Genomic DNA, 24,030 nt, shown 5'->3' with positions numbered 1-24,030 from the left:
GCTATCCTCAAATTGTCTGCAGGGGTTACTTAAACCTTATCACTCTGACCTCCAGTGTTATACATCTGCCACAGTCGCCGGGCCTCAGCTAAAGGTCAGATTTTATTTGGCCCTGATCGTGTTGTTGCGTGGCCTCTTTGCTCGCAGTGCTAAGGAGGCAGGCTTTGAAGTTTTATGCGTGCATCAAGTCAATGGTTCGTCTGTCCGTGTAATGGTGTCCATAAAAAAAGACAACACCGATCTCGTAAGCGGGTTTATATGTTTAAACTCTGAAAGGCAAAGTCAACCACCAAAGTACACATCTTTTCAAAGTCTGTTAAAAGTTAAAAGTTTGCTCTGCTGACAGGAATTTGCATCACCGGTGAAGACAAAGTGAGAGATTAACAAAAAAAACCTTCATCTCAGATCCTATGGAGTGACCAAAAAAAAGGCATTTGGATGAAATTTAAATAAATTTATTGTTTGTTTTGCCAGTTTGTTGACTTCAGATTCTTTTTTAGAAGACATGTAACAGTAGTTTGGTCAGAATTGTCGTATCAGAAAGAATTACAGTGTGATTCACAGTTGCCACATTGTGATAGAGCATATCAGATGTTCTTTTCAAATTTTTGCCAATATATCTTAGATTTTAGATAATAATACACTAAATCACTGGCTTTTCATTATAAAGGGCATAATAGTACAGTGTTTAAGTCATATAGTTGATACAGTCTCTAGTGGTTTGCCTATACTGCATGATTCTACCTGTAAAAAATATATTCCCAAATAAATAAATATATAGCATAAATATGTGTATCTAAAATGAATAAATAAACTTTTACACTTTGCTCTTTTCAAACGGGTCTTGACACAGGTAAGAGAAAAAAAAGAATTCCTTCAAAGTCCTTCTGAACAAACTACAGCTCTTTGAAACAGCACCCAAGTAAAGTCTTGTGATATTACAGATTCCCACAGACTTCACAGCCAGCTGACGTCTCTGTCCAGCAGACAACAGAGGAGATGCTCCACGACCGCGCAGCTCCGTTTCCTATTTGTCTCCTATTCCACGCAGATACTTGTAGGCTCGCTCGGCCTCTGGAACAAACGAGCCCCTCATGCCGAGACATTCTAGCCTGTCTTCTTGGCTGCTGAGAGATGGCCTCCCGTGCATTCCTGCAAGAGGCCCACGGTACCTTTATCCCTGCCGATCGGGCTGCCGTCCACCAGCCTGCACCGGCCTCATCCCAGTCCGCGTGGGTCCCTCTTCTCTCTTTCTGCTCCCTGCCTGCCAGGGCGTTAAGCAGCTATTCCTGATCTGGACCACCAGGCCTTCCGCGTCTCAGCTGTGTCCCAGGATATCCCTGTACAGCTCCGGCACACGGTCAGGATCCACGGGCCTTGGCAAGAAGTGCGTAAATTTCTGGTGCCTCCTTGATTTAGTCCCGTCCCTTGGTGTCCCATCTTTATTTAACGCCACAAAGTAACGCGTCCCTTTGTCCCCGTGTTTGTAGAGGTTGGACGAGTATGTGTTGTACCAGTTCTCCTCAAACTGCTCCCTGAAGACACATTCGGCTGTGAGCTTTTTCTAAAAAACGAAAACAAAAGGTAAAGCATTGCAGAAGTCTTAGCTTAGCATGTGGAAAAAATACTTGCTTTTATTGTCGTGTCAATTAAATTTTCAAAGTAATGTCATCTTTCATAAATGTTACAGGGGCGAAAAAGAATTGGGCAACATGCATGAGAAAATTTGATACTTACAGAGCCATACAACTCTCCTTTGTCATTCATCCCCAGGTAAAGTCCACTGTCCACCCCTCTAATGCTTATCAATCCAACAGCGAGGCTTATGAATTCCAAAATACCTGCAGAAGAATAACACAGTTGTTCTGGGCAGACCTCGACAAAGATAAAAGAATTAAATCAAAGAAGCTCATAGTCGACTATCTCAGCAGAAAGTAGGTTTTCATAAACATTTCCTCATTCTTCCTCTCTGCCCTGTTTTCACTTCATCATGCTTCATGTTTTAGAATCTGAGTATTTACCAAAACGACTGTGGTCCTTCCTCGTCCCCTGCACCGTGCCATCCGGAAGTATTTCTAGATGAAATCCAGTTCTGCAGTATAACTGCCTCCTCCTGAGAATCCCCTTTAGGTGCGTTAAATCCGCCGGGGTGCTCCAGAGCCTGTCCCCAGGTACGAGGTGCTCCCCCAGCAGAGTCGGACCGTCCCCCGGAGGACTCAGGAAGAAATGGGACCCGACGTGAGCAACACCGTCGATGCCATGCAGGACGCTTCCAACTTCCCCAAGTGTAGTAGCAGAAGCAGCAGCCATCGCGTCAAAGCTCAGCGGGTAAAGTTCAGTAAGGAGGTCCGGTGGGAGCGCTCTTGCGTAGTTGGCTACCTGGTTGCCGCTATCACTTATTGCATGTTTACGTCCCCGTCCTCCCACTTAACACATGTCACCGTGGTGCAAGGACACGCGAATGCGCAGGTTTCTCTCTCCCTGGCACGAAACTTTGGCCAAATCCGAGCAGCTTGGGTGCACCGATTTCTCCCCAGTTACCGCTTCCTCTTCATCAGTTGGAGGTGTGCTGCAGTTTCTGCCTACACAGCACTCATGCTGCATACCTGTTCACATCGAGCGGGGATGCTTCAGCGGAGCGGAGGTGCAGACGCAGAAGACGGGGGATTCAGCCGTAGTAAGGGATCCGTAAACGCTGCAGTGCAGGTGAAGCAGCTTCTGAGGCAAAAGTGGCAGGGGTGGTGAGGCAGGTGCAAAACCACAGGACTAGTAATGGGCGGGGCTGTCACAGTTGAGACGTGCCCTGGCAGGGATTGTTTTTTTCTTTCTCCTGAGGCGAATAATACCAGTTGATGGGGTTTATATACAGCAATTTCTTGAAATGTAAATAAAGCCTGTAAACATATTTTAGCTTATAAATCCATATAACATTCTGACTCTGCTCATGAGGGATGATAGTGGCCCTATGGTGATATATAATTCCGACATCTACGTTATTTTTTAAAAGCTTTTCTTAACTTTGACTTATTTGACGCCCTCTAATCCCACAGCGACTTGAAATACCCACGGCATTTCTCGCGAGCTCGGTGCAGAAGGCGACTCGTGCTGTTATCGGTTACGACACCAGTGTAAACAGCCATGGCCGCACTGCGCAGGCTTATCCCTTCGCTCACCAACACCTCCAAAACGGGAACATTCGTGGCAGGGAGGCGGCAAACATCCTCGAAGGCGACAAAAACACTGAAGGTGCTCGCAGCTGGAGCGTGCGTCACCGCCGCGGCCGGTGCCGCTTATTACTGCTGCTCGTTCGCGGGTCGGCGACCCGGACTGAAGAGCCATGTCGAGGCTCGGCTCGTGCATCTGGCGCTGCCGTCAGTCTCTGCCACCGACAAGGTACAGTGCGACATTCGTCGAACTGCGGGGCTTTAGTGTCAACGGTCAGTTCATAAAACCATGAGAGTGAGACACTCGCGGTCGTTAAAAACGCCTCACTTTTTCGTACACGAGCGACTGCAGGCATTTTCAAGATACAGGCTGATTATATCGTTAACGCGCGTGAAATTACAGTTATAAATAGCCTTTATGGTGTTACTATTGGGAGCTATCCGCGACCTTTGGTGCTGAAATGACAAAATGGTTAAAGGCGTCTTGGGTCACGTGACCAAAGAGCGGCCATAACTGAGAGTTTTGTTTGCTTTCGCTGCGTGTGTGACGACCAGATGACTGTGAACGCTGCTTATGTTTTCAGGAGGCCTTGTTGTATTTACATTATTTTCTAGAGTGGAAATATATGACCACCAAATGTAACCCGATACTCTGCTGACTCAAACGTAGTGGTCAAATTGACCTATATTTCGTTTGACACGTTATGTGTTTTCACTGTTTCACTTCTCTGTTCTACTCTGTATAATTTCGATATCTACAGTAGTGAACAAAGTGTTGCTACAACGACGAATAAAGTTCAGTGATAAAATGCTGAAAAAAACCAGTAACAGTAATTTTAACCAGTATCCCTTACTGGTTAAAATTCCAATCAGTCTAAAAAATGTTTGGTCCAACTGATTTTACTTTGTACCAGTGGTCGAAAAGACATTTTAAATTTATTAATCTTTTTGGATAAATGTCCCAAACTCAAATATATTTGTCTTTAATTGATCTAAAATGGATAAAGAAGAAGCAGGCAGCAAGGAATCCTCGAAGTTGAACATTAAAACAACAGTTGAATCAGTTAGTTGGGTTTACAGACAAATTGGTAGTTATTTTTAAACATCAATACTAAACTTTCTGCAGCTGCTTGAATGTGAGGATTTGCTCATTTTCTGTTACTTAAAACTTTGTGGTGGTTCTGGGCTTTTGGCTGTTGAAAACAAAGTAGGGTTTTCAGTTCAGTGTTTCGCAAGCACAGACACAACTGAAGGAGTCAGAATTCATCTAAACTTTTGCAAAACTAGTTACACGTGCAAAAAAGTAACGTTTAGCAACGCACTGATGTTTTTATAAACTAGCTGTTCTTTAAAAAGACTGATTGTCACAGGTTTGATTTGATAGCTAATTGTTTCTGCAACGTTAGAAATGTTTCCACTGTTTTAGGTGCTCATGCTAGTTTTCCCTTTCCATGCTACCCTCTTATACCAAAGAAGGAGTCCTGAGTCTCTTTAGCTCAAACATATGTTGTCAATCCAAGGACGATGTACACAGACCGGTGAACGACTGGTGCGTATACTTAATTACCCTCCAAGGAAATATGTCTTGTTTGATATCTTGGAGATAAGCTTGACTGGTGTCCTCCACACCTGAGCTATCCGGGGACACAGGAAACTGGACACTTGGGGCTTGGCGGAGGAACTGATATTTGATGAGGGGAGGGGGTAGTTAGAGGGGGTTTAATGGTTAAGCAGAGGAGGGGAAGACATTCCCTGGGTGTTTGCTGTGTGCCCAGTAGACCTGGCAGTGTGCCACCTGACAGAGAGATCCACTCTGTCCTCACCAATCCAGCCTTCTGATCTGGCTGGGTTTGAGCAGTTGTAGGGACATTATCTGCTGTGCGGGGATGAAAAATAGGACTGACATAACATGTACCCCATTACTGAATTAAAGCATGGGCCTCTTTGTCGTGCCATGTGAGCGAGGCTTTTCATGAGAAGAAAAGGCTTCAGCGGATTTTATAAATATGGCATTTATCACTGATGATTTGGTGTTTCTGCGTGTTTTTGTGTGTGCTTCCAGAAGAGAGGCTATGGTCTGGACGACGGGGACGTGTACATGTCGTCATATGAAAACAGATTCCGGCTGTTCAGCTCACTGGAGTGCGAGGGCCAGCTCTACATGACTCCAATGAACTTCATCGAGTCCGTCACTCTGAATGAACCCAGGAGTGAGTTGGCCTCTAACGCTCAGCTCATCCACAGTTTATTAAAGATTAGAGGAAGGAACCATCAGTAATGTTTGTGGTATCAGGAACAAACCAAGCAATTAGTTCACTGCCAGAAATCCACGTTTTTTTATTTGATAGTCAAACCTCTAAAATGTTTCCTCTTTCATGCACTGACACGTTATTTAAAAATGACCTCACAGGGACCATTAATCACATTTGTTTCCCTTTGAGTTTTTTTGTGAAACCTCAAAATGACCAGTGTAATAAGTGATAAAGCAAACTTTCATCGCTTACATTCCCGACTGACGTCTCGTCTTTTTCTTTTTTTGACCGTATAGTTCCAGGAACTCTTTGTGTCTGTAGGAGCAACAAGCAGGAACTCAACCAGGAATAGTTGACATGGAGAGTCTAAGGCCTAATACACACAAGCATGGTTATTTTTGGAAAAAAAGGAATATCTCCCTCTTTTGTTCCCCCCAAAAATCCACACACACAAAAAAACCCACAAACCTTTGCCTTGCTGTCTCAAGCGCTGTAATTTCTCATCCCTTCCTCCAAATTGCATGTGAATACCTTCTAATGACAAATCTGCATATTATAACTATAACTCCAGTCTGGTCAGGTAAAGATAAAAGCTAAAATAACCCAAAAATGGGTCTGCGTTTGACCATCAGAGATATCAAACTCATTTCTCTAGGTTCCTGTTATTCCTACAGTGGATGATGTACTACTACTGTGACTGAGAAATCAACACTGAAAACCTACAGCGACCCGAATGTAGATGTATTAAACATATTTGTCATCAGTTGAGGAGAAATTGGCTCGCCGTCTCCTTAGTTCAAACCAAAACAGTGCTGCACTGACCTTGCTCCACTTTTGCATGAATTCTCTACTTTTATCAGCTGCCATTAGATTAATTACATGTCCGTCAAGTCATCAGATAAATCTCCACTCCTTCATCCTCAAATTACTCAGTTACGCAACAGTTTAATAACAGTTTAGGGAAGAAAAAAAAAAACAGTCCTGGTGTTGCTTCCTGGAATATTTTTGTTGCTCCGGGCCCATGAAGTGTCATCCAACAATAAGTCACGGCTTGAAGTGCTTCAGTCATAACACCTGCATAAAGATAGACATCTTTACCAGCAACCCTACTTTTATGGCTCATTTATGTTGCAACAAACTTACAGGGACCCACAGACACCGAATTACTTAGCTTGGGTGCCGTAAATGTTACGATAAGAACGTCTTGATTGTGATGTGAGCTGCGTGGGCACCTGAAACGTGTTGAATGTGGCCTCAACAAGACACATTAACACATTGACTCACATTATCCTCTAGTTTCTAATTGCTAATTTGTTGCAAAATGGTACTTATGGTGTTTTTATGGTTATATTGTGGTTATAAAAGGAGATGTGTTATGATGTTCCTGAGAGTTTTTTTGGAGGGCAATCATCCAGTTATACTTTATTGTCGGATATATTGTAAGGGGCAGGGACTGGTGGCGTGATGGCCACTCGGAAGTGAAGCATCGAAGCACATAAATTATTTATATTCATAAATAATCCATTAGATTTGCTGGTCTTTCAATGAAAGCATCACATGCATGCCCGCACTGATGGTAATGTCCCTCTCCTAAGTGGAAAGTGAACCATCACATGGCAATTAGAACCCAGACACAGGCTTTAAAATGTGTCAGCGGAGGGTTGTTGTCACTGTTATCAATGTGATTTCCCACCCAGGTTCTTTTTTTTACGACACGTCCCTCTTATCTTCTGCTTTATAGGCCATCGGAATGTGTCCATGGGAATTCACAGCTTATGTTTCTGTCCTCATAAACACCTGTTTTCACTTTTGCTTCCCAGCTCTGTCCCTCTGACACAGAATCCATCATAACAACATATGTTTTAGTCAAACTCTTAACTTTTAGCCTTGTTTCTTTCAGGCAGGAGGGGATGGAAGTCCCTCACAAAAAAGGTGAGTTTTCTCTGAAAAGCTTGTTGCCGTTCTGCAGAATCTCCTCCTCCGTGTAACCGCTGTAATTACTGTATTGCCTGTAAACACAACACTTACGTTTGGATTATTCAGGACTTTGTGATTTGGGATTTTCTTCTATTTTGCCAGGAATTAGACCAGATGCTGTCCGATACTCCACCTGCTTGGAAAGGATCATCTAATTTGTTTAGAAATCTTCGAGAACGAGGTAAAGACCCGGCTTTATTCATTGCACACAAACCCGTTGAGTGGACGTGGTTCCCTTTTGCACTGCTTTTTTAAACAAAGCTGCCATAGTAAGTCCGCCCCATGTTTCATTCTGAGCGTACTCTGTTGTGCGTGTGGTACACCTGATCCATAGCAGAGGGTGTGGCCTGTAAATGCTATCTTATCACTCAGTCTGTCTGGTAACATGTTGCAGATTTTTTTCCAAGGTAACCTTTGCAGGAAGGATTAGTTCATTTTTATTTTTACAGAACATCTTTCGCTTTTTCTCTCTGATTAAAAAAAAATCCTTGAACTTTGAAGTTCATAGCATTTAGGTAAAACTGTCCTGAAAAGTTCTGATCATTTAAAATCCCAATACACAAATGATGAGTCATTCATTTACTCTTGAAATGTTTACTGTAAGTCCTTCATGGAAGCCCAGAAAGTCTAAAGGACCATTTCTGGAGATGTGTTTATCCAGCATGTTTTATTCAAGTTAGATTTGGGTTCTTTTTGCCAGGTTTGATTAATTATTCTCTTTCCTGGTAAATATTAATTGAGTAAATGAACCTACTGAAAAAAAGAGGTATTGATAATTTTTTGACATGGAAAAACATTTATTTCACCTGTTTTCAAGTCGGTTACACGGGAGAGAAAACAGTCACACTTCTGGATTGCCAGAAGTTTTGTCAGTGTTAAATGAACAGATATTGCACCAAAGTGATGAAATAACATCCAGAAAAAAATAACAGTTAAACACATTACATCAATGTAGTTTAAAAAAAAAAAGAAAGATCCACAAAAAACTCAACATGAAGAGTTAGAAAAGAAGGCTTTACTTGTGTCACATGGCAATAAAAAGAAATGGGCCTTTAACACCTTCTTTAAAGGTTTGTAAGGCCTGAGCAGTTTTTCTGTAGGTTGGGAGGGGGTCACTGCAAATGCTCTACCCCCTCTGTTTTTGTGCTTAGATTTTCAAACTCCTAAAAGAATTTGGCTGGTCAGCCTCACTGTTCAGGGTGGATGATGTAAAAGTTCCTCTAGATAAGCAGGGGTCAGACCATTAAGAGCTTCAAAACCAGAAGTCAAATCTTAACATCAGTCCTGTAACTGAGAGGCAGCCAGAGAAGAAAGGCCATGATCACGCTTTCTTGCTTCTGTTATAAGTCGAGAGGTTGTGTTTTCTACCGGCTGATGTATACCCACATATAAAGAATTGCAATAATCCCTTTCAAGCCCTCTCTGGTCTACAGTTGCATAATCAGCTGAGATTCCGTGAACATATAACAGAAAGTAAGGTTTTTTTCATGTCTTTAGAAAAAGTGCATTGCTTTAAAAGCCCTTCCCAATCTTGTCCTGAAACACTTTTCCTTCGCATACGCAAAGTAAATTGAGAGTTGTTCTTGAAACAAATTAATTAAATGCTTGATTTTGACCTCTTAAAAGTTAATGCTGTATTTTTTTCCAAATGAACCGATCATCTTATCTGAAAGTTCAACACTCAGTTGAAGCCTCTCTGCTGCGGTGGGAAATCAACAGGACATGGTTTCTGGAGTTCCCATCCTTCAGTCTGTGTTTAGCAGCATTCACCATGACAACTCCTCGAGCTTGATCTTGAGCTAAGTTATTGAGCTGGGCAGAGATGTGTCTCAAAGGAGAGAATCTGGTTTTGTTCGTGAATTTACGGCAGACTTCTGCTCATGGTTGTGAGTATGAGTGAAACTCTTCAGTGTTCTCCCTGCTCAGTGGGTCAGACGAGCTATTGGGGCATCAGGTCTCACTGTTCTGCTCTCTCCTCTGTTGCTTTAGTTAAGTGCCAATGCTGGAATATGGGGCTTTTAATCCTGCTGTTAAACGCTGCAGCTTTGTCAGGAAAAAAGAACAGGATTGATCTGCGAACAAAGCGTTGCTTAAGAGAATGAGGGAGCTGTTTGAACCCTGCTATGTCGAGACATGTCCCACTGGCCACCCCCCTGATCACCACGGACATTATGAAGCCAGAGAATAGCATTGGATTACATCTCCGGGACTGCCACTCTGTATGAAGTGTTTCTGTGGAATTCTTTGTATTGTCTAACAACATCTACTTGAGCTCAGAGGCTGAGCTGCAGGGAGGAGGAGGGGAGCTCCCTCCAGGAGTGAAGGTGTGTGGTATTGGTGAGACATGGCAGGAATCTTAAAAGATTTTTTTCTCTCTTCAAACCATTTAGGCTTTAAAGGCTTTGAAGGTAAAGATCTGTTGTCATTATAGGGCCGTACATGCCAAGCTGAGAGACGATGGAGCTGTCTGTCATGGAAAATTTTTCGATGAACTTTGCTTCATGGCATGCACCTCTAATTATGTTTTCACACCGAGGTTTGCACATGTACTCCGCTACCATGTACCATCGTATTAGCGGCATAACTCAAACTTCTCGAGAAAAACAGAGTTAAAAGTCTTGTTTCCTCCCTTGGGTGTTCTTCTCTCTGGAAATTTCTCCCTGCAGCAAACCCTGTACCTGAGTTCTTTTCCCATAACACCCAGAGCAGTCACCCAGAACTATCTGTGCTCGATTCTCTATCTTCCCGAGCAAACAAAAGCTTGGGAATGCTTTCAGAGGCAGGAGGGAGAAGCCTCCTGAGTCGCTGAGATGTCTCCTGACACTTACTCTTCCCCTCTCTGTGTCACACAACAAAGGGAGCTGAAGGACGCCACACAAAACCTGAATCGGCCATTCTCAAAACAGTGACAGATCACTTGAGAATGTATTACACCTTGTTACCCAAGCACGATCAGAAGCCATAGGCCTTAAATTTGTTTGGGTTTGTGTCCAGATAGGTCAGCTCGGTTGTAAAGCTTGTGTTTGTGTGAGGGGAACACCAAGCATGAAGTAAAAAGGCACCTTTTAAGATGTTATCAGTGAGCATGAGAAGATTACTTACGTCTGGAGGTGTGCCCTGTTTCTTTGGACGGCTTATTCATCTCGACAGCATGACTTTGAACATCTGTAAACACCCTGAGCCAACGGGTTAATGCTATTTGATGCCGTTTTCAGTGCAAAAGGGAACATTTTGGTTTTTGTTTCTTGCCTTGACTTTTTTTTCTTCGTTCCAGGTGTCATCAGTTACACAGAATACCTCTTCCTGCTCTGCATTTTAACAAGTTAGCATACACTTCAATTAGATTAAACTATCTTCCAAATACTTTGATGTTTAAAAGACACTTTTCTAACGCAACCATTTTGTGTTGGATTTCAGAGCCCCATGCAGGCTTTCAGATTGCTTTCAACATGTTTGATGCAGATGGGAACCAAATGGTGGACAAAAGGGAGTTCTTGGTGGTATGAACCTCGTCTTGATTATCAGACATAGTCAGTTATGTTTATTAGTTATGTTCCATTGTCCTTGATACATGTTTTCTATCTTAGTTGGAAGAGATTTTCCGTAAGAAAAAGGACAAAAAAGAAATGACTGAGGACTTTCAAAGACTGGACCAACAAGTAAGTTTGAAATGCTTTTTTTTTTTTTTTACCATATTTTTGTTTTATCTGTTGTGCAAAGTTTGTATATTCAGCAAAACTTATTTCAGCAAAATATGGCTTGTGTCCATCCCAAATCGCAGACCAACAAAGTCAGCGTTTTAACTTTCACTGTAAGGTTAAAGCTGTTTTTGTCACGTGTGTATGGAGACCAAAACAGTGGTAAGGTTAAGAGATGTTCGATTGTGGTGAAAAAACCAACGTCCTCTTTAACCCGGTGTTGTTTCTCCTTGGTAATTCCCGAATGCCAGACAGAGGAGACTCAGCCTCGCTTTGTTGTGTGTGTTCACACATCAACCCAGCGTTGTGAAATCAGCTGATTGGCGACTTACACACATAGCCCGTTTCACCTTCTCCTTTTGAATTAGTAAAATAATTTAAGTTGAAGTTGCATAGAGGCCAGTTTTTACTTGAAAATATGGATCTATTGGCTACATTTTGAGGCTCCAGGTAAGGTTTCAGTTTGGGTTTAGACTCTAATTTGTTTTCACTTTTGTCTGCTGCTCTAGTGCGACACCCAGTGGTCTTCTAAGGTTGCACATTGCTCCTTTAAAGTAGTTTGGTTCTTAAAAATAAGGACAATGGAGAGAACTCTTTCTTGTGTTGACCTTTATGGCAAATTCTTACGTTGTTTATGCCCATGTGTGAGATAGAAGCAGTTCACGTTCTCCGTCTTCTGATGCTGTAGAAATATGTCTCCATTTTCTCTCATTAGCCCTGGAAAGTAAATGCAGCTGTAATACAATGTTAAACTTTGTAGGCCTGTGCTCGCAACACTTGCTGTAATCCAAGAGAGAACAGCTGCTGCACAGAGGTGATTGTGGTCATACAGGGTAAAACATGCCTGAGGCTTTCATCTCCTTAGGGCTTCTTAAGCCACATGCAGGTGGATGTAAACAGGCAGGGATGAACAGAGCGATAAGAGATACTCTTTGAGGTCTTATCGCACAAGCACAACATGGAAGAGCTTATTCTGCCAGGACAGATGTTAGCATCTCTGGACAGTCTTGAATTAATCTTACGCCCGTATAACTATCAAAAAGATCATTAGAATGGGCACTCTAGATTTGGAAGCATAATGACGCTTTGCAAGAAGACAGCATTGGCGATGGAAACGCTGGGTGAATTCATAAGCCTTCAGAATAACAAGACTAATCTTACATCACCAGGAAAGTCATGTCATAAAAGTATGAGGTCTTCTTAAACTAATTTCAACCCATCTTCCTCCTTTAAAATACTTTGTGAATAATGAATGAGTCCTTTATAGTGCATGCATCTTCTGTCTTTTGCATTTCAGAGCCTGCAGCTTTACGGTCCTCGCAAATCCCAGCCACACAGTGTACGTATTGTTCTTTCTCCTTGAAGGAGAATGAACAGTTTTGCTTGCTGCATGTGTTTTTGGAATGTGGTTCTCCTAACATGAGTTAGCATATAAAACAGACTTGTATGTCAGGGGCTGACACCACCCGCATTTGTTACCGTTAGCACCAGATATCCTCCTTAATGTTCGCTGAAACTGAAATACATCACTTTGTACTTTGACATTATCACATTGTGTGTGTGTGTTGGGATGGGGGGTAATGCACATGGTACAATGCAGATGATTTATGTTCTCTCTTTTTGACAATGTTGGGCAAGAGATTCTACTTCAAAAAGCTCTTACCTGAAGACTGACAATGTTTTTGCCTGGACCCACATGTTTTATTTTTACAGTTTCTCTGGGAGTGGTATTTGGGCTCAAGTTACCTTTTCAGATGGGTTTGACCATGAAGATGCCAGTCAGACAGGAGAAGCAGCTCCATGAAAGCCACTCAACACACACACACACATATGGAAGAGCCTACGACCAACAGAGCGACTGGCCCATCGTCTCTGTATACCGTTTGAAGATTTTTACCTTTAGGTGCTTTTGTTTCGAGTCCCTCTATTTTAAATGTAGGCATCTTTCCAGCAGAAAGTTCAAAAGTCTAATCTTTTCAAGCACACATAATGTGGCAGGCATGCCTTGAGCGCTGTGGTTGGGCTTTCCCCAGAATATTCTAATTACAAGTGTATCAGGATCTTTTCATGGGAAAAGACGGGAGCAGCGAAAGGCATTGAAGAGTTGTTCCGTAATTAGCTGCGGGATTGTGCCGTAAATCTTACATTAGTAAAAAGTGATGAGGCGCAGTGAGGGGGGCAGTTTAATCAGCTGTCACACGTTGCTTCCCAGGCTTCAGACATGAGAATGTAAATCAGGTAAATAAATAGAATTAATTATAAAATTAAGCAAGCGATGAAGTGTCAGTGGCAACCGGCTGTTTCTGGTTTGCCCGTGTGCCCATGTTGCAAATGAATGCTGCGACGTCGAGCCTTGAGAGAAGCAGAAGCTGAAGAAATGATGAGGTTGAAAACAAAGAGGCACCAACACAGTTTGGTACATGGCTGGGTTTTAAAATCATAGCCTTCTTCACAGCTCAGTAGGCAGATTTCCTGTGATCTTCCTACTGAACATGACTCCTTTACAAGCAAACTGTTTTTGAATGTTGTGTTTCAGTGTGGCTGTTGTGCCTTTACAGCTGCTGGGTGAGTGAAAAGAGTAAACTGTAATAAACCTAATGACTGGTTAGTTTTCTATAAGGAGCGTGACTTCATTGAGAAAAATAGTGGCTTCCAGCTTCCAGACGGCATCAAGAAGCAGCTGTGTCACAGAGAAAAGGCCAGACGTGTTCCAGGAAATGTATTAAATAGAAATCGGAGGCTTTTTCTCAACAGAAATGTAGATGGACGGTGTTTGAGAGCCTGCATTTACTTTGCAGCTTAGCATCAAATGATGACATATAGCTGGATTCTGTTACAGAACTGACCTGACATGAATCCTCCTTCAGGTCTTACGCCCTGCATGCTTTGGACATGTGTTAACCATGTTAACACAATGTTGTGCCAAGAGTTTGCATGCATCGCTGCAGAGCAGGCTCATGTCAGGGCTACACTGGTGTCAGCCCCGTTCTGTTCCTGTCTCTGTGGGCACACAGCTAATCTCTCCTTGTCATTTCTGTCTTTCTGTACGCCTGTCTAATTCTCCAGCTCTTCCTTTTTTTTCTGCTCTGTGTGTCTGAGTCCTCCTGCCTGTCATCGTGTACTGTCAGAGTTAGTCCATCTGTCCTCCTTTCCCTATTAATGGTTACATGTACAAGGTGTTTTTTGTCATCTAACCAGTGTGCTTCAACTGCTGCCGCAGGTTCTTAAAAAAGACGGTCAGCATGTGGAGGCCCCAGGCATGTGGGACGTTCTCAGACGTGGCACAAGTCAAGTTCTGTTTTCTGATCTGACTGAGGTAGCGAGGCACCCTTTAAGATGCTCCATAAAATGATCTGACGACAGACTGCTGTATCATTTGAGTGCTGCTATGTTTCTGAAAAAAACAAAAATTCCCATGTAGGTTCTTAGCGAGCACTCTGGAACTTATTCTTGGTTTATGCATCTGTCTTGTTTATAGAGGTGAATATTCAACGTGTGCTAATGTCTCTTTGAACCGGATTTGTAGCATGTTTAATGATTGCGTTGCACGGCACGTGTGTTGGATCGTGCAGTAATCAAGAATGTCAGCCCTGTTATTGGTCTCTGAAGAATGAACCATGAACTCTGATTAATGATTAAGTGGCATCTTGAACTGGACTTAGCTGTTAACTAATAATTTTACTGCACTCCGTGGAAATAGATGTTATATATTCCTCAATGAGAGTCTTGTGTGTGACAGAATGCTGGATTGGAGATTTGGCCTAAACTTTAACAGGGTTTAGTTTTATCATTGCAGAGCGCTCACTATGTTTTTCTGCACTCATGAGAATCCATCACTTTTGTGCTGGATATTTAACGCTGTGAGAAGTCACGACTTACTCAGTTTTCGTTCCCCCTCACAGCACGTGGATGAGAAAACGGAGACGACACTGTTAGTGCATTTCTTTGGGAAAAGAGGCAAAGCCGAGTTGAAATTTGAAGATTTCTACAAGTAAGTTTGAATCTTTTTTTCGTCTGTTCTATGATTATTTACTGTCTGAGAAAATTCTGTTCTCCTTCGGCACGTGTAATATTTTTTTCCCTAACACACTGACCCTCCAAAACTACGACTTTTAATGGTTTTGTGAGTGACAACGTTAAGTGCGTGCAAGCTTCTAGTGGTGGCTCTTACTGCTGCCTGTCTCACTCCTCCAGGTTCATGGACAACCTGCAGACGGAGGTGCTTGAGATAGAGTTCCTCTCTTACTCCAAAGGCATGCCTACCATCAGCGAGGAGGACTTTGCTCGCATTCTTCTTCGCTACACAAATGTGGACGACGTCAATGCGTATTTGGAGAACGTGCGTCACGGCTTGCCGGATGAAAAGGTATCCCTATGAGATGTTATCTCTGATTGCTTCTATTTGTTGTGCTGAAGTTGAATTTTGTGTGAGCAGCTCATTGGAAAAGACACAACAAAAAACTGAAAATAAGTATTTAATCCTTGGAAAACCTCCTGGTGGAACATCTTAAAACCCACTGGATTAATTCAACATTTCTTCTTCTCTTTTTTTAAGTGGGACTTGTGAAGTACTTATTAGCAGTCAGTGTCTTACCAGCAGGAAACATTTGACTGTGCACTCTCAGGGAGGAACAGCTGCTTAGAATTGGGACAGGAGAGGAGGCAATTTTTAAAACAGCTTAACCTTAAAAACAAATGTACAGCAGTTCAAGCAAGCACTATATAGTGGATTTTTACACCTTTACGACCAACAGTTATTTTACTGTCACTGCATTTTTTCAATCGAACGACGTCTGTGTTGCTGCGTTTCAGAATCCTGACACTAATCCCATATCAAGTACAAAACAGGACACAAGTAATTAAGCAGGTGACAATGACGAGCCTGTGGTTGAAAAGACAAGGGAATAGAAAACAGAGAAGGACAACTATTGATAAGGATATATGTTGTGCAGCCATTGTGCAAAGATGCTTAGCAACACGAATGTTCTTCAGTTGAGAAAATACATTGAAAAAGTCAACAATTGTCCAATATAGAAATGGTTTGAAAAGCTCCAATATGGTGTTCATCGGAAGCACTCTGAAAATCTAGAGGTTTGAGTAGTTTTAGTTTTGAAAGACGACTCAGAAGCACGGCGCACACTCATACACACAAAAAAAGAATATCCCTTTTTGGGAATTGTTAGGATTTTATTTTCCAATTGTAGCTGTTTACCCCTTTTTCCCGACTTTATGCTAAGCTAATAGCTGCTGGGTTTGCTGCAGATTTAGGCTGCGGACATAGTACAGGATGAAGGTGTCTGATCCAAAATTTGGAAATACCACAGAACAAACAACACAGCCACAAAGCTCAGAACTGGAAAATTCCACCATTGTTGCGTTGACTGACAGCTGCTCAAACATCACAATCACAATACATACTGAAAATGTGGGGCAGCTCTCTCAAAATCAGGGGGTTTCCAAAGCATTTGACCTTTTGTTTGGATCTCCTGAAGAAGCTCAATGGCAACATAAAGTTCACATTCTGTCATTGCTACATGTGGTTTCAGTTGAAAATAGTCTGTGATGATTTTATGTTGGCGCATTTACTTTGGTGCCTTCTGATAACGTTCAGTGAATTAGCTGTTGAGTGAGGCAGCCTCATTTGGGCTTTAATTTGTTTGTCCTCTGGCACGCTGACCCGCATGAAAAGGTGCCAGCAGCTCCTCAGCCGCCTCGAGTAGCCTGTTGCTAGATCTCCATTGATAATCAAGTGGGTCTCATCATTGCGCTAAGCGATATTTTATGGCTCCCACATTGTTAAAACAGCAAAGCGTCACAGATTAGTCATTACTCCATTTGTTAGGCTGTGTGTGTTGTCTGTTCGGCTGGGCCCCCGGCAAGAGAAACAGCTAGTAGCCGCAGGATGGTTGAGTGGACTTCAATGGGCTCAGTGTTTGAGTCATCAGCCAAGCCTGAGATGTTTGGGGATTCATCACTTTTGTTTTTGTTTATTCAAGTATCAGGTTAATCTGCTTTAGAAAAGTCTGCAAGCGACCTGACCTCTCCCCAAAAGCTACAATCCTCCCCCCACTGCTGACAGCTCAGCATGTCCATACTGCACAGGGAAAATCCAGCAATGTATACTTTGTCTGTATGGGTGTGTTATCTATCTGATGGCTTCAAGCTCCCACACATACTAAAGGATTCCTTCCAAGATGAAAGGAGCCAGATTATGTATTGTGTGAATTTTAGCACCATCCTTTGCCGGAGTGTTGACTCATGCGGCGTGCGTGCTTTACATGGCTGTTGTATTATCCAGTTCATGAGTAAAAACATTGTTTTATTTCCGTTATTTCTTCTCAGGGAATCACCTTTGAGGAGTTCAGGTCCTTCTTTCAGTTCCTTAACAACCTGGAGGATTTTACCATCGCCATGCAAATGTACAACTTTGCAAACCGCTCCGTTGGTCAAGGTAAACCATTACAGTTTGGAACCACAATAAAATGGGACAACACTTTTGTGTGAGTTACAGGATACTTTAAATGGTTTTGCCATTTGTTTTTCCTGGTGACTTTGTGGTTTCTGTTGGGATTTAGCAAATTGCCTGCTCAGTTTAGTTAGGAACATGTACATTATATTGTATCTAAAATGCAGAAACCCAAGTTAGAAAAACACTTAAAAGACATTTAAAGAGCGTTTTAGGTGTTATTTTGTCAACAGACGATATCGTGATTTTTTACGAATGTAGCATCAATGAGAGGCTGTGACTTCGAGGAGCGAAGATGGGCAGAGGATCGCCTGTTTTTCAACAAAATAATTCAAATGTTTAGAGAGAAAATAAACAGTTTCCTAAAGAAACATTGATGAACTGATATAACCACACGGGCAAAGGATTACTTCAGGCTCTGTGATGGCGTGGGGCTGTATCAGTGCTCCCCAAAAGAGAATGTGTTGAGGCGTCGATGACGACCCTGCACTGTTACACACCTCACATAAGACGCGTGTGAGGGCAGAATGCGACAGAAATAACACCCCAAATGCTTCTTCGCTCGATATCCTCAATGCCGAACCATCTTTTAAGCGTTGTGAGTTTTACGCTTCCAATTCTTTTTGGGATGTGCTCCAGGTCTGGAATGCATGGATGGAAGTTGACAAGAGATGGCAAGATTTTAGTGGAGGGATAACTGTTTTACAAAAACCAAGGTGCAAAGTATCAACAAAAGGGAATTGTTGATGCTCATCGGGCAGGAGAAGGTTAAAAAAATCATCTCTAAAGAGTTTGGACTTCACCAATGAACAGTCAGACAGGTTGTGTCCAAGTGGAGGAAATTCAAGAGCAGTGTTGCCCTCCTCTAGAGTTATGAAGATCCCTCCATGAACAAGGTGTAGAATAGTCTGTGAGGTCACAAAGGAAGAAGATAATTCCAAAACAGCTCCGGGCCTCCTTCACATTGGCTGATTTTAATGTCCACTGTCTGGAAAACGCTGCGCAGCAGTGGGTGCAGGGAGAAGGCAACATCTCTCAGTAAAGAATGTTGCTGCCAGTCTGCAGATTGTGTAAGATCACAGGAACAAACCACGTAGTGGTTGGGAAAGACATTTGTAGACAGTCGAGATCAAAATGAAGCTTGCTTTTAATGAGAAGAGATCTGCTTTGAGAAAGAGAAACACACGGTGGCGGTAGTGTCATGATATGGTGTATAGATATTCTGTATAGACCAATCGGGTTGTTGTGTGTTAAACTTGGGAAGCTTTTTTTCTTTTTTTTAATCTTCACAGAAGATTTTACCCCCAATCATAAATTCTAGTGGGGACGCAATTGTCTGTAATACATTAATTTAATAACTGTGTAGTTTAAAGAAAAATCTCTTTACATCATGACCTTTGGAGGGCTCCTCGATACATTATACAGCTGTTTTCACAGTCTGACTAAACTAAGCTCCCTGATATCTTCTAATGATAATATTTGATAAAGTTCCTTTAACATCCAAGCAGCTGTGATTCAACCAGAAACGAACACCTTTTCCACCTGTGCTCACACCCCCTACCTCCCGTCAGTAACTCCTACTGTTTCCTGCTCCTGTTTCCTTGTTTTAAGTCCTTCTGTTGTTTATGGTGGTTTGAAAAAGGCAGAGTAGTTCATTCTGATTAAAATGTTGCTTTATTTTTTTAATTGAAATCCATGAAATAAGTAAAAGTTGGCTGCTCACTCGTGGTGTCGCTTTATTGTTCACTTTTCCCCTTCCTTCTCAGCTGAGTTTACGCGGGCGGTCTACGTGGCCACGGGAATCAAGCTGACCAACCACCTGGTCAACACTGTCTTCAAGATTTTCGATGAGGATCACGACGGCAAACTCAGTCACAAGGAGTTTGTTGGTGTCATGAAGGACCGGCTGCATCGTGGCGAGGGGGTGAGATGTCCTTTTACGTGCAACTAAACATAAGGGTGGAGACGTCACCACCTGGCCCGCTCTGGAGCGAAGCAGTGCAGATGTGTCGGTGTCAGAGGTCTGGCTCATGTGACAGATCCCAGCATTTTTTTTAGGGCTTTTCAGAACACATGGATGGAGAAATGAAAGGCTTCACTCTGAGCTCAGATGCACGCTCACCTTCAAAACAGTACTTTGAAACAATTTGGGTTGCTTAAGCAGCCGTTAGCAACAAAACATCATGTGTCTGGTTTAATTATGACTTCTACTGAGGACTTATTATGTATCCTTTTTATTTAGGAAGTAGTACACTGAAATAACTCCATATCATCATGTCTAAATTACACTCCTGGCACTTTTTGTCAGGGAGGCCCGGCTCACCGCTGAGGTGTTGATGTGGCGTTTAAGGTGCGACGTTGTACTGCCATCTAGTGGAACATAATGCCTTTGGTTTTCTTGTATGATTCATTTTCCTTTCTCTTCCTCTCTTACTGTCTCCCACATTGTCAGGGTGTCAGAGCGGAGGAGAAGTTCATCTCTTTCAAATTCTGCATGAAGAGGGAGCTTTCAGGCAAATAGGTAACAGTCTCTTCTTACACTGGCAGAATTTACTGAGAAATGTTTTAGAAAGTGAAATAGTTTTTAATAAAGAAATGTTTAGGTATGTCCCAAAAATGTCTCGGTGGCACTCGGCAGCACCACGTAGTCGGTCTTTTGAGATGTGTTTGAGGCCCTCACCCCGCTGCCCGAAGCATTAAGTTACACTGTAATATTAACGCCTGAGCAACTGCCACCGGATACCGGCTTAGATCTGCATACATGAGCAGAGACCAGGGCAGTTTAAAGCTGTATAAATGTTTCAAAGGAAATGCACCCTCTCAGAGGAGAGTTTGATAATAATCCCTGATTAAAAAAAGGGCGGGGGGGTAGAAAAAAATCTGGTGGGCAACTTGATTTGTGTGTCCTTGCAAAAAAAGGTTCTTCAAAATGGGAAGAAAATCATCTTGGGGACAAAAGGAAAAAAAACTCATTTAGCTTCTTCGTTGTTTGCTTTGATCAGGATTAAAGTGCAGAGAAGAGTTCAGATTTCACTGAGCTCCTGCTGTCGCATTAGCAGTGAAAAGAGTAATTGGAGTTTTTACGTGACACATTAGAGGAAGAAAACAAACAAAAAACCCACATCATGTGCTTATTTAATGTTTTGAGGTGATATGCAGTATTTTTTTAATTAAAAGTGTTACCGCTTGGTTTCAAAGGAAAATACCTCAAAGTTTACTATCCTTATCTTTTAATCCTGTTTTTAATCACATGCTTAAGTAGTAATCTCCACTTCAGTAGCACTTATACAAACAAAACCTTTTTCTATAGTATTCTGAGAGTTTTTCACAGTCTCTTTATATGATTATATGTTGTATTTTATTTCTAAAATTAAATGAAATACACACATGCAGACCTACTGCTGAGCTGTGGCACTTCACAGCAGGGAGCAACATAAGACCCAAGACACGAGGGACTGCCTTAAACTGGAATGCAGAAAAGATGGCGATCATTTTCATGATGACAGCGCAGCTTACACGGTGTCACGCCGGTTTCAATACGATCCTTTTCTCTTTGTCTCCCCACCAGATGAAGACCCCGACACCAGTGCACGTCTTACAGTCTGGACCAGCTGTGCCTTCTCTTGTCAGCACAGAGGGGTCAACGCATGCTGCAGCAACTTAGAACACCGCCTGAGGACACAAGAAAATCAGGACGTGGCTCAGACGGGAAGGAGTCGGCCTGATGAAAGGCAAATGGTCAAAGAAACACGAGTGACCCATCGTGAACCAACCAAGTCAACTTGCTCATTGTTACTAGACTCTAAATTGCGCTAATTAGCTTGTGTAAATGCTCTTAAGACAGATGTCTAATTATGTGTCGCTGTTAACTTTATTTATTTGTCTAAAAATACTTTTAACTTATTTAAGAAGATATGAAATCATTTATTGTTGACTCTCTTTCAGATTTTGTCTCATTCAGACATTGTGTCCTGATTCTGTCCAGTAGCAGAGCGCTCTCCTGCTTTCCTCTTGTTGTCAGCTCTGCAGCCCCCTGCACAACTTAGGCCTGAAGCTCCCCTCCTCCTCCCCTTTTTCAGTCCAAAGCGCTGCAGCTAAAATCCTCCTGAGCTAGCAGGAGCACACACACACGCACGCACACACACACACGCACACACTCAGTCTGTGGCTTTTTCACTGTTTAACCACAGGCAGCTAACGGTGTTAATCATTTCATGGCTGATGGAAAGAAGTGCCACTAAGCCACTAGCAGGGACGACCTCTGTAAAGATGGATATGCAGAATATTGAAGCCATACGTTTGTTTCCCTCCTGAGTCACTCAGCTTTGATGATGATTGGTTTTAAAGGAGCAATATGTCAGAACGACCTTTAAAACGTTGGAGGAAGAACTTAGACTTGCTGTGTGTTACTGAGGAAGTCTTGATGACTGATGACTACCTGGGATAATGTTTGCTTTGTCTAAAATGTTATAACTCTAAAGATACCAACATGCTATATGCGTTATCATATCAACCAGAATAATGAACTGTATCTCAGTCTACTTTTTGTTCATTTGTTAGATGTTTGGATTTGTTTGTCTACCTCTATCAGGCTTTGACTGTTACACTGAAATCAGAGTACAATGATACGGTGCAATAAATATTAAAGCATTTGGATTCTTGGTCATTTTGTGTGCTGTGGCTTCCTCTTCCACTTTCACACACACATCAGTAGTTTCTTGCTTTGTTGCAGTTCTCATCTCTGTTTTCACGCATGTCAGCTAATAAATTGTGAACCGCTGCCGTCTCTTCTCAACCAGCCACTGGTTCCTTATTTTTTTCCCTTCTTGTGTTTACACTGGATTGAAGGCAGAACCACAGCAGAATAAATGAGCTGTTCCAGCCTCAACCTGAAGGCAAATCATTAACGTTATTAATCATGAGGAACCTGCGGCTGCGTGGGTGTTCAAGACTGATCGGGGACTTTTTATCTTTAAATGATTAATTCAGCGGGGTAATAATTTGCTCACTCTCTAATCCTACACTTAGTTAAAGAACACAAAGAGGGTCCTTTAAGGATTCTGCAGCAGCTCCCTGACAGTGCTCATCCATTCTAAGCCCTTCATCTGTACCTGATGCTACAGATGGAGATTTCTCCAGTCCTGCTCAAAATCATTGGCATAGCTGAATTGTACACATAGTCTGTAATGTCTTTAGAATGCTCTGTGCCCACTTTGACCTGTAGATGGTTGAAGAGGGGTGGAGAATGCAAAGAGCGTTCACGTCATCACGCCACACAAGACAGCTAGACCTTGAAGCTGACCTAGAGCAATCCATGGGGGCGGTTCAGCCTGCTCCATTCACTGTACTCTGAGCCATGTCAGGCACAGATATATAAGAAATAACTAATCTGTTGGCAGAGGAAACCACAGAGGAGCTCTTTGGGAATGTGGTGCATCAGTTTGCAGGGAAAGAAATGGAAGCCATAAGGAAAAGAACATCCTCCCTGCAGTAAAACATGGTAGGGGTTGTATCATCCTGTGTATTTGCGTGACTCCACATACATCAAGTCCTGTCTCGCAACTTTAATCTTCTCGTAGGTCACAGCAAGAGGCTAAGAAAAAAACAAAAGGGGTAAAAAAGCCCAAACTTTCTTACCTATAATATCCGTTCAATATTGATCACATGGACGACAGATATGTGCGACTGGTTACACACAGTATTTCCCACTTCTTGTCTAATGTGAACTTTGGCGTCACTCTGCCTCTCATGTTCTCATAACTAACCTTCAAGCTCATTTGGACACAAAGTAGACACAGCTGTTAGGGTGCTCCAGCATTTTAGAGCTGCAGTTGCAGAAAGGTGGCGAAAGGAGACGTTAATAAAATTCTGTTTTAGCTAAGATTTCCGTAGGCTATTATTGGTTGAAGTTCAAACGTCACTCCATCCCACCAACCGTACACAGCCTCTGCGATTATACCCTCAGAGCCTTCTGATGCCTGAAAGTTTCAAACTCAAACCATCAGGTTTTCAAGTCACTCTTTTATTGAAATTTTAAAGCCTCCGTCTTTATCTGAAATAACTCTGATGAGTTATTTTCCCAGAAACTGAAAAGCTTTAACAGCTCCATCAGGGATGTTACAAGACTATTTCCACAGGCTGTGCAGCACTCCTCTTGTCAAGCGAATCTGTCTGTATGGTGTTCTGTGAAATCAGTGGCGATAAGTACGGATGTTTGGCGCTTGTGTTGAAGGAAAGCCACAATAAAAGCTTATATAATCTCACTGAGCTCCCAGCACTCTCCCCACGGTGCACTGAATTCAATTCCATCAAGACAGATTTTATATTGTGCCTCTCAGTGATAACCCAGATAGTGATACTGTGATACAGTGTGCCATGGTGTCAGACCTCTTTTCTTTCGCTGCATTCTCTGCTGGTTTTGATGACTCTGCGAACAATGTTGCTGGACATAACCTGTGTACTTTATGCATTTA

The 24,030-nt window shown here is 42.4% G+C and overlaps 2 protein-coding genes across 2 annotated transcripts; one reads left to right on the top strand and one right to left on the bottom strand.

Moving 5' to 3' along the window:
* Positions 1-439: 439 nt before the first annotated feature.
* Positions 440-3,627, bottom strand: fgf20b (fibroblast growth factor 20b). Its single transcript, XM_072396149.1, has 3 exons — positions 2,022-3,627; positions 1,738-1,841; positions 440-1,564 (listed from the first exon to the last, which is right to left on the bottom strand). The coding sequence occupies exons 1-3, from the start codon at positions 2,308-2,310 to the stop codon at positions 1,319-1,321; spliced, it is 639 nt and encodes a 212-aa protein (XP_072252250.1). The 5' UTR covers positions 2,311-3,627; the 3' UTR covers positions 440-1,318.
* On the top strand, positions 2,975-22,326 carry LOC140318356 (calcium uptake protein 3, mitochondrial-like). Its single transcript, XM_072396146.1, has 15 exons — positions 2,975-3,393; positions 5,227-5,374; positions 7,317-7,348; positions 7,496-7,574; positions 10,668-10,715; positions 10,811-10,893; positions 10,981-11,052; positions 12,389-12,430; positions 14,312-14,407; positions 14,994-15,082; positions 15,286-15,457; positions 17,434-17,542; positions 19,324-19,481; positions 20,010-20,078; positions 21,126-22,326. Exons 1-14 carry the CDS (start codon positions 3,139-3,141, stop codon positions 20,076-20,078), a joined length of 1,452 nt encoding a protein of 483 aa, XP_072252247.1. The 5' UTR covers positions 2,975-3,138; the 3' UTR covers positions 21,126-22,326.
* The last annotated feature ends 1,704 nt before the right edge of the window (positions 22,327-24,030 follow it).

The sequence above is a fragment of the Leuresthes tenuis genome, unplaced genomic scaffold (genome assembly GCF_036924035.1).
Source record: "Leuresthes tenuis unplaced genomic scaffold, fLeuTen1.0.hap1 SCAF_11, whole genome shotgun sequence".
NCBI lineage: Eukaryota > Metazoa > Chordata > Actinopteri > Atheriniformes > Atherinopsidae > Leuresthes > Leuresthes tenuis.
This window is presented reverse-complemented; position numbering and strand designations above follow the sequence as displayed.

What these genes read in the sequence shown, in the direction of transcription:
- fgf20b (XM_072396149.1), bottom strand. Translation starts at nt 2,310, where the DNA reads ATGGCTGCTGCTTCTGCTACTACACTTGGGGAAGTTGGAAGCGTCCTG. An exon ending in GAAGGACCACAGTCGTTTTG is followed by an intron (nt 1,842 to 2,021) that starts GTAAATACTCAG and finishes ATTCTTCTGCAG; the next exon opens with GTATTTTGGAATTCATAAGC. An exon ending in AAGGAGAGTTGTATGGCTCT is followed by an intron (nt 1,565 to 1,737) that starts GTAAGTATCAAA and finishes TTCGTTTTTTAG; the next exon opens with AAAAAGCTCACAGCCGAATG.
- LOC140318356 (XM_072396146.1), top strand. Translation starts at nt 3,139, where the DNA reads ATGGCCGCACTGCGCAGGCTTATCCCTTCGCTCACCAACACCTCCAAA. An exon ending in GGAAGTCCCTCACAAAAAAG is followed by an intron (nt 7,349 to 7,495) that starts GTGAGTTTTCTC and finishes CTATTTTGCCAG; the next exon opens with GAATTAGACCAGATGCTGTC. An exon ending in ACGGCTTGCCGGATGAAAAG is followed by an intron (nt 15,458 to 17,433) that starts GTATCCCTATGA and finishes ATTTCTTCTCAG; the next exon opens with GGAATCACCTTTGAGGAGTT.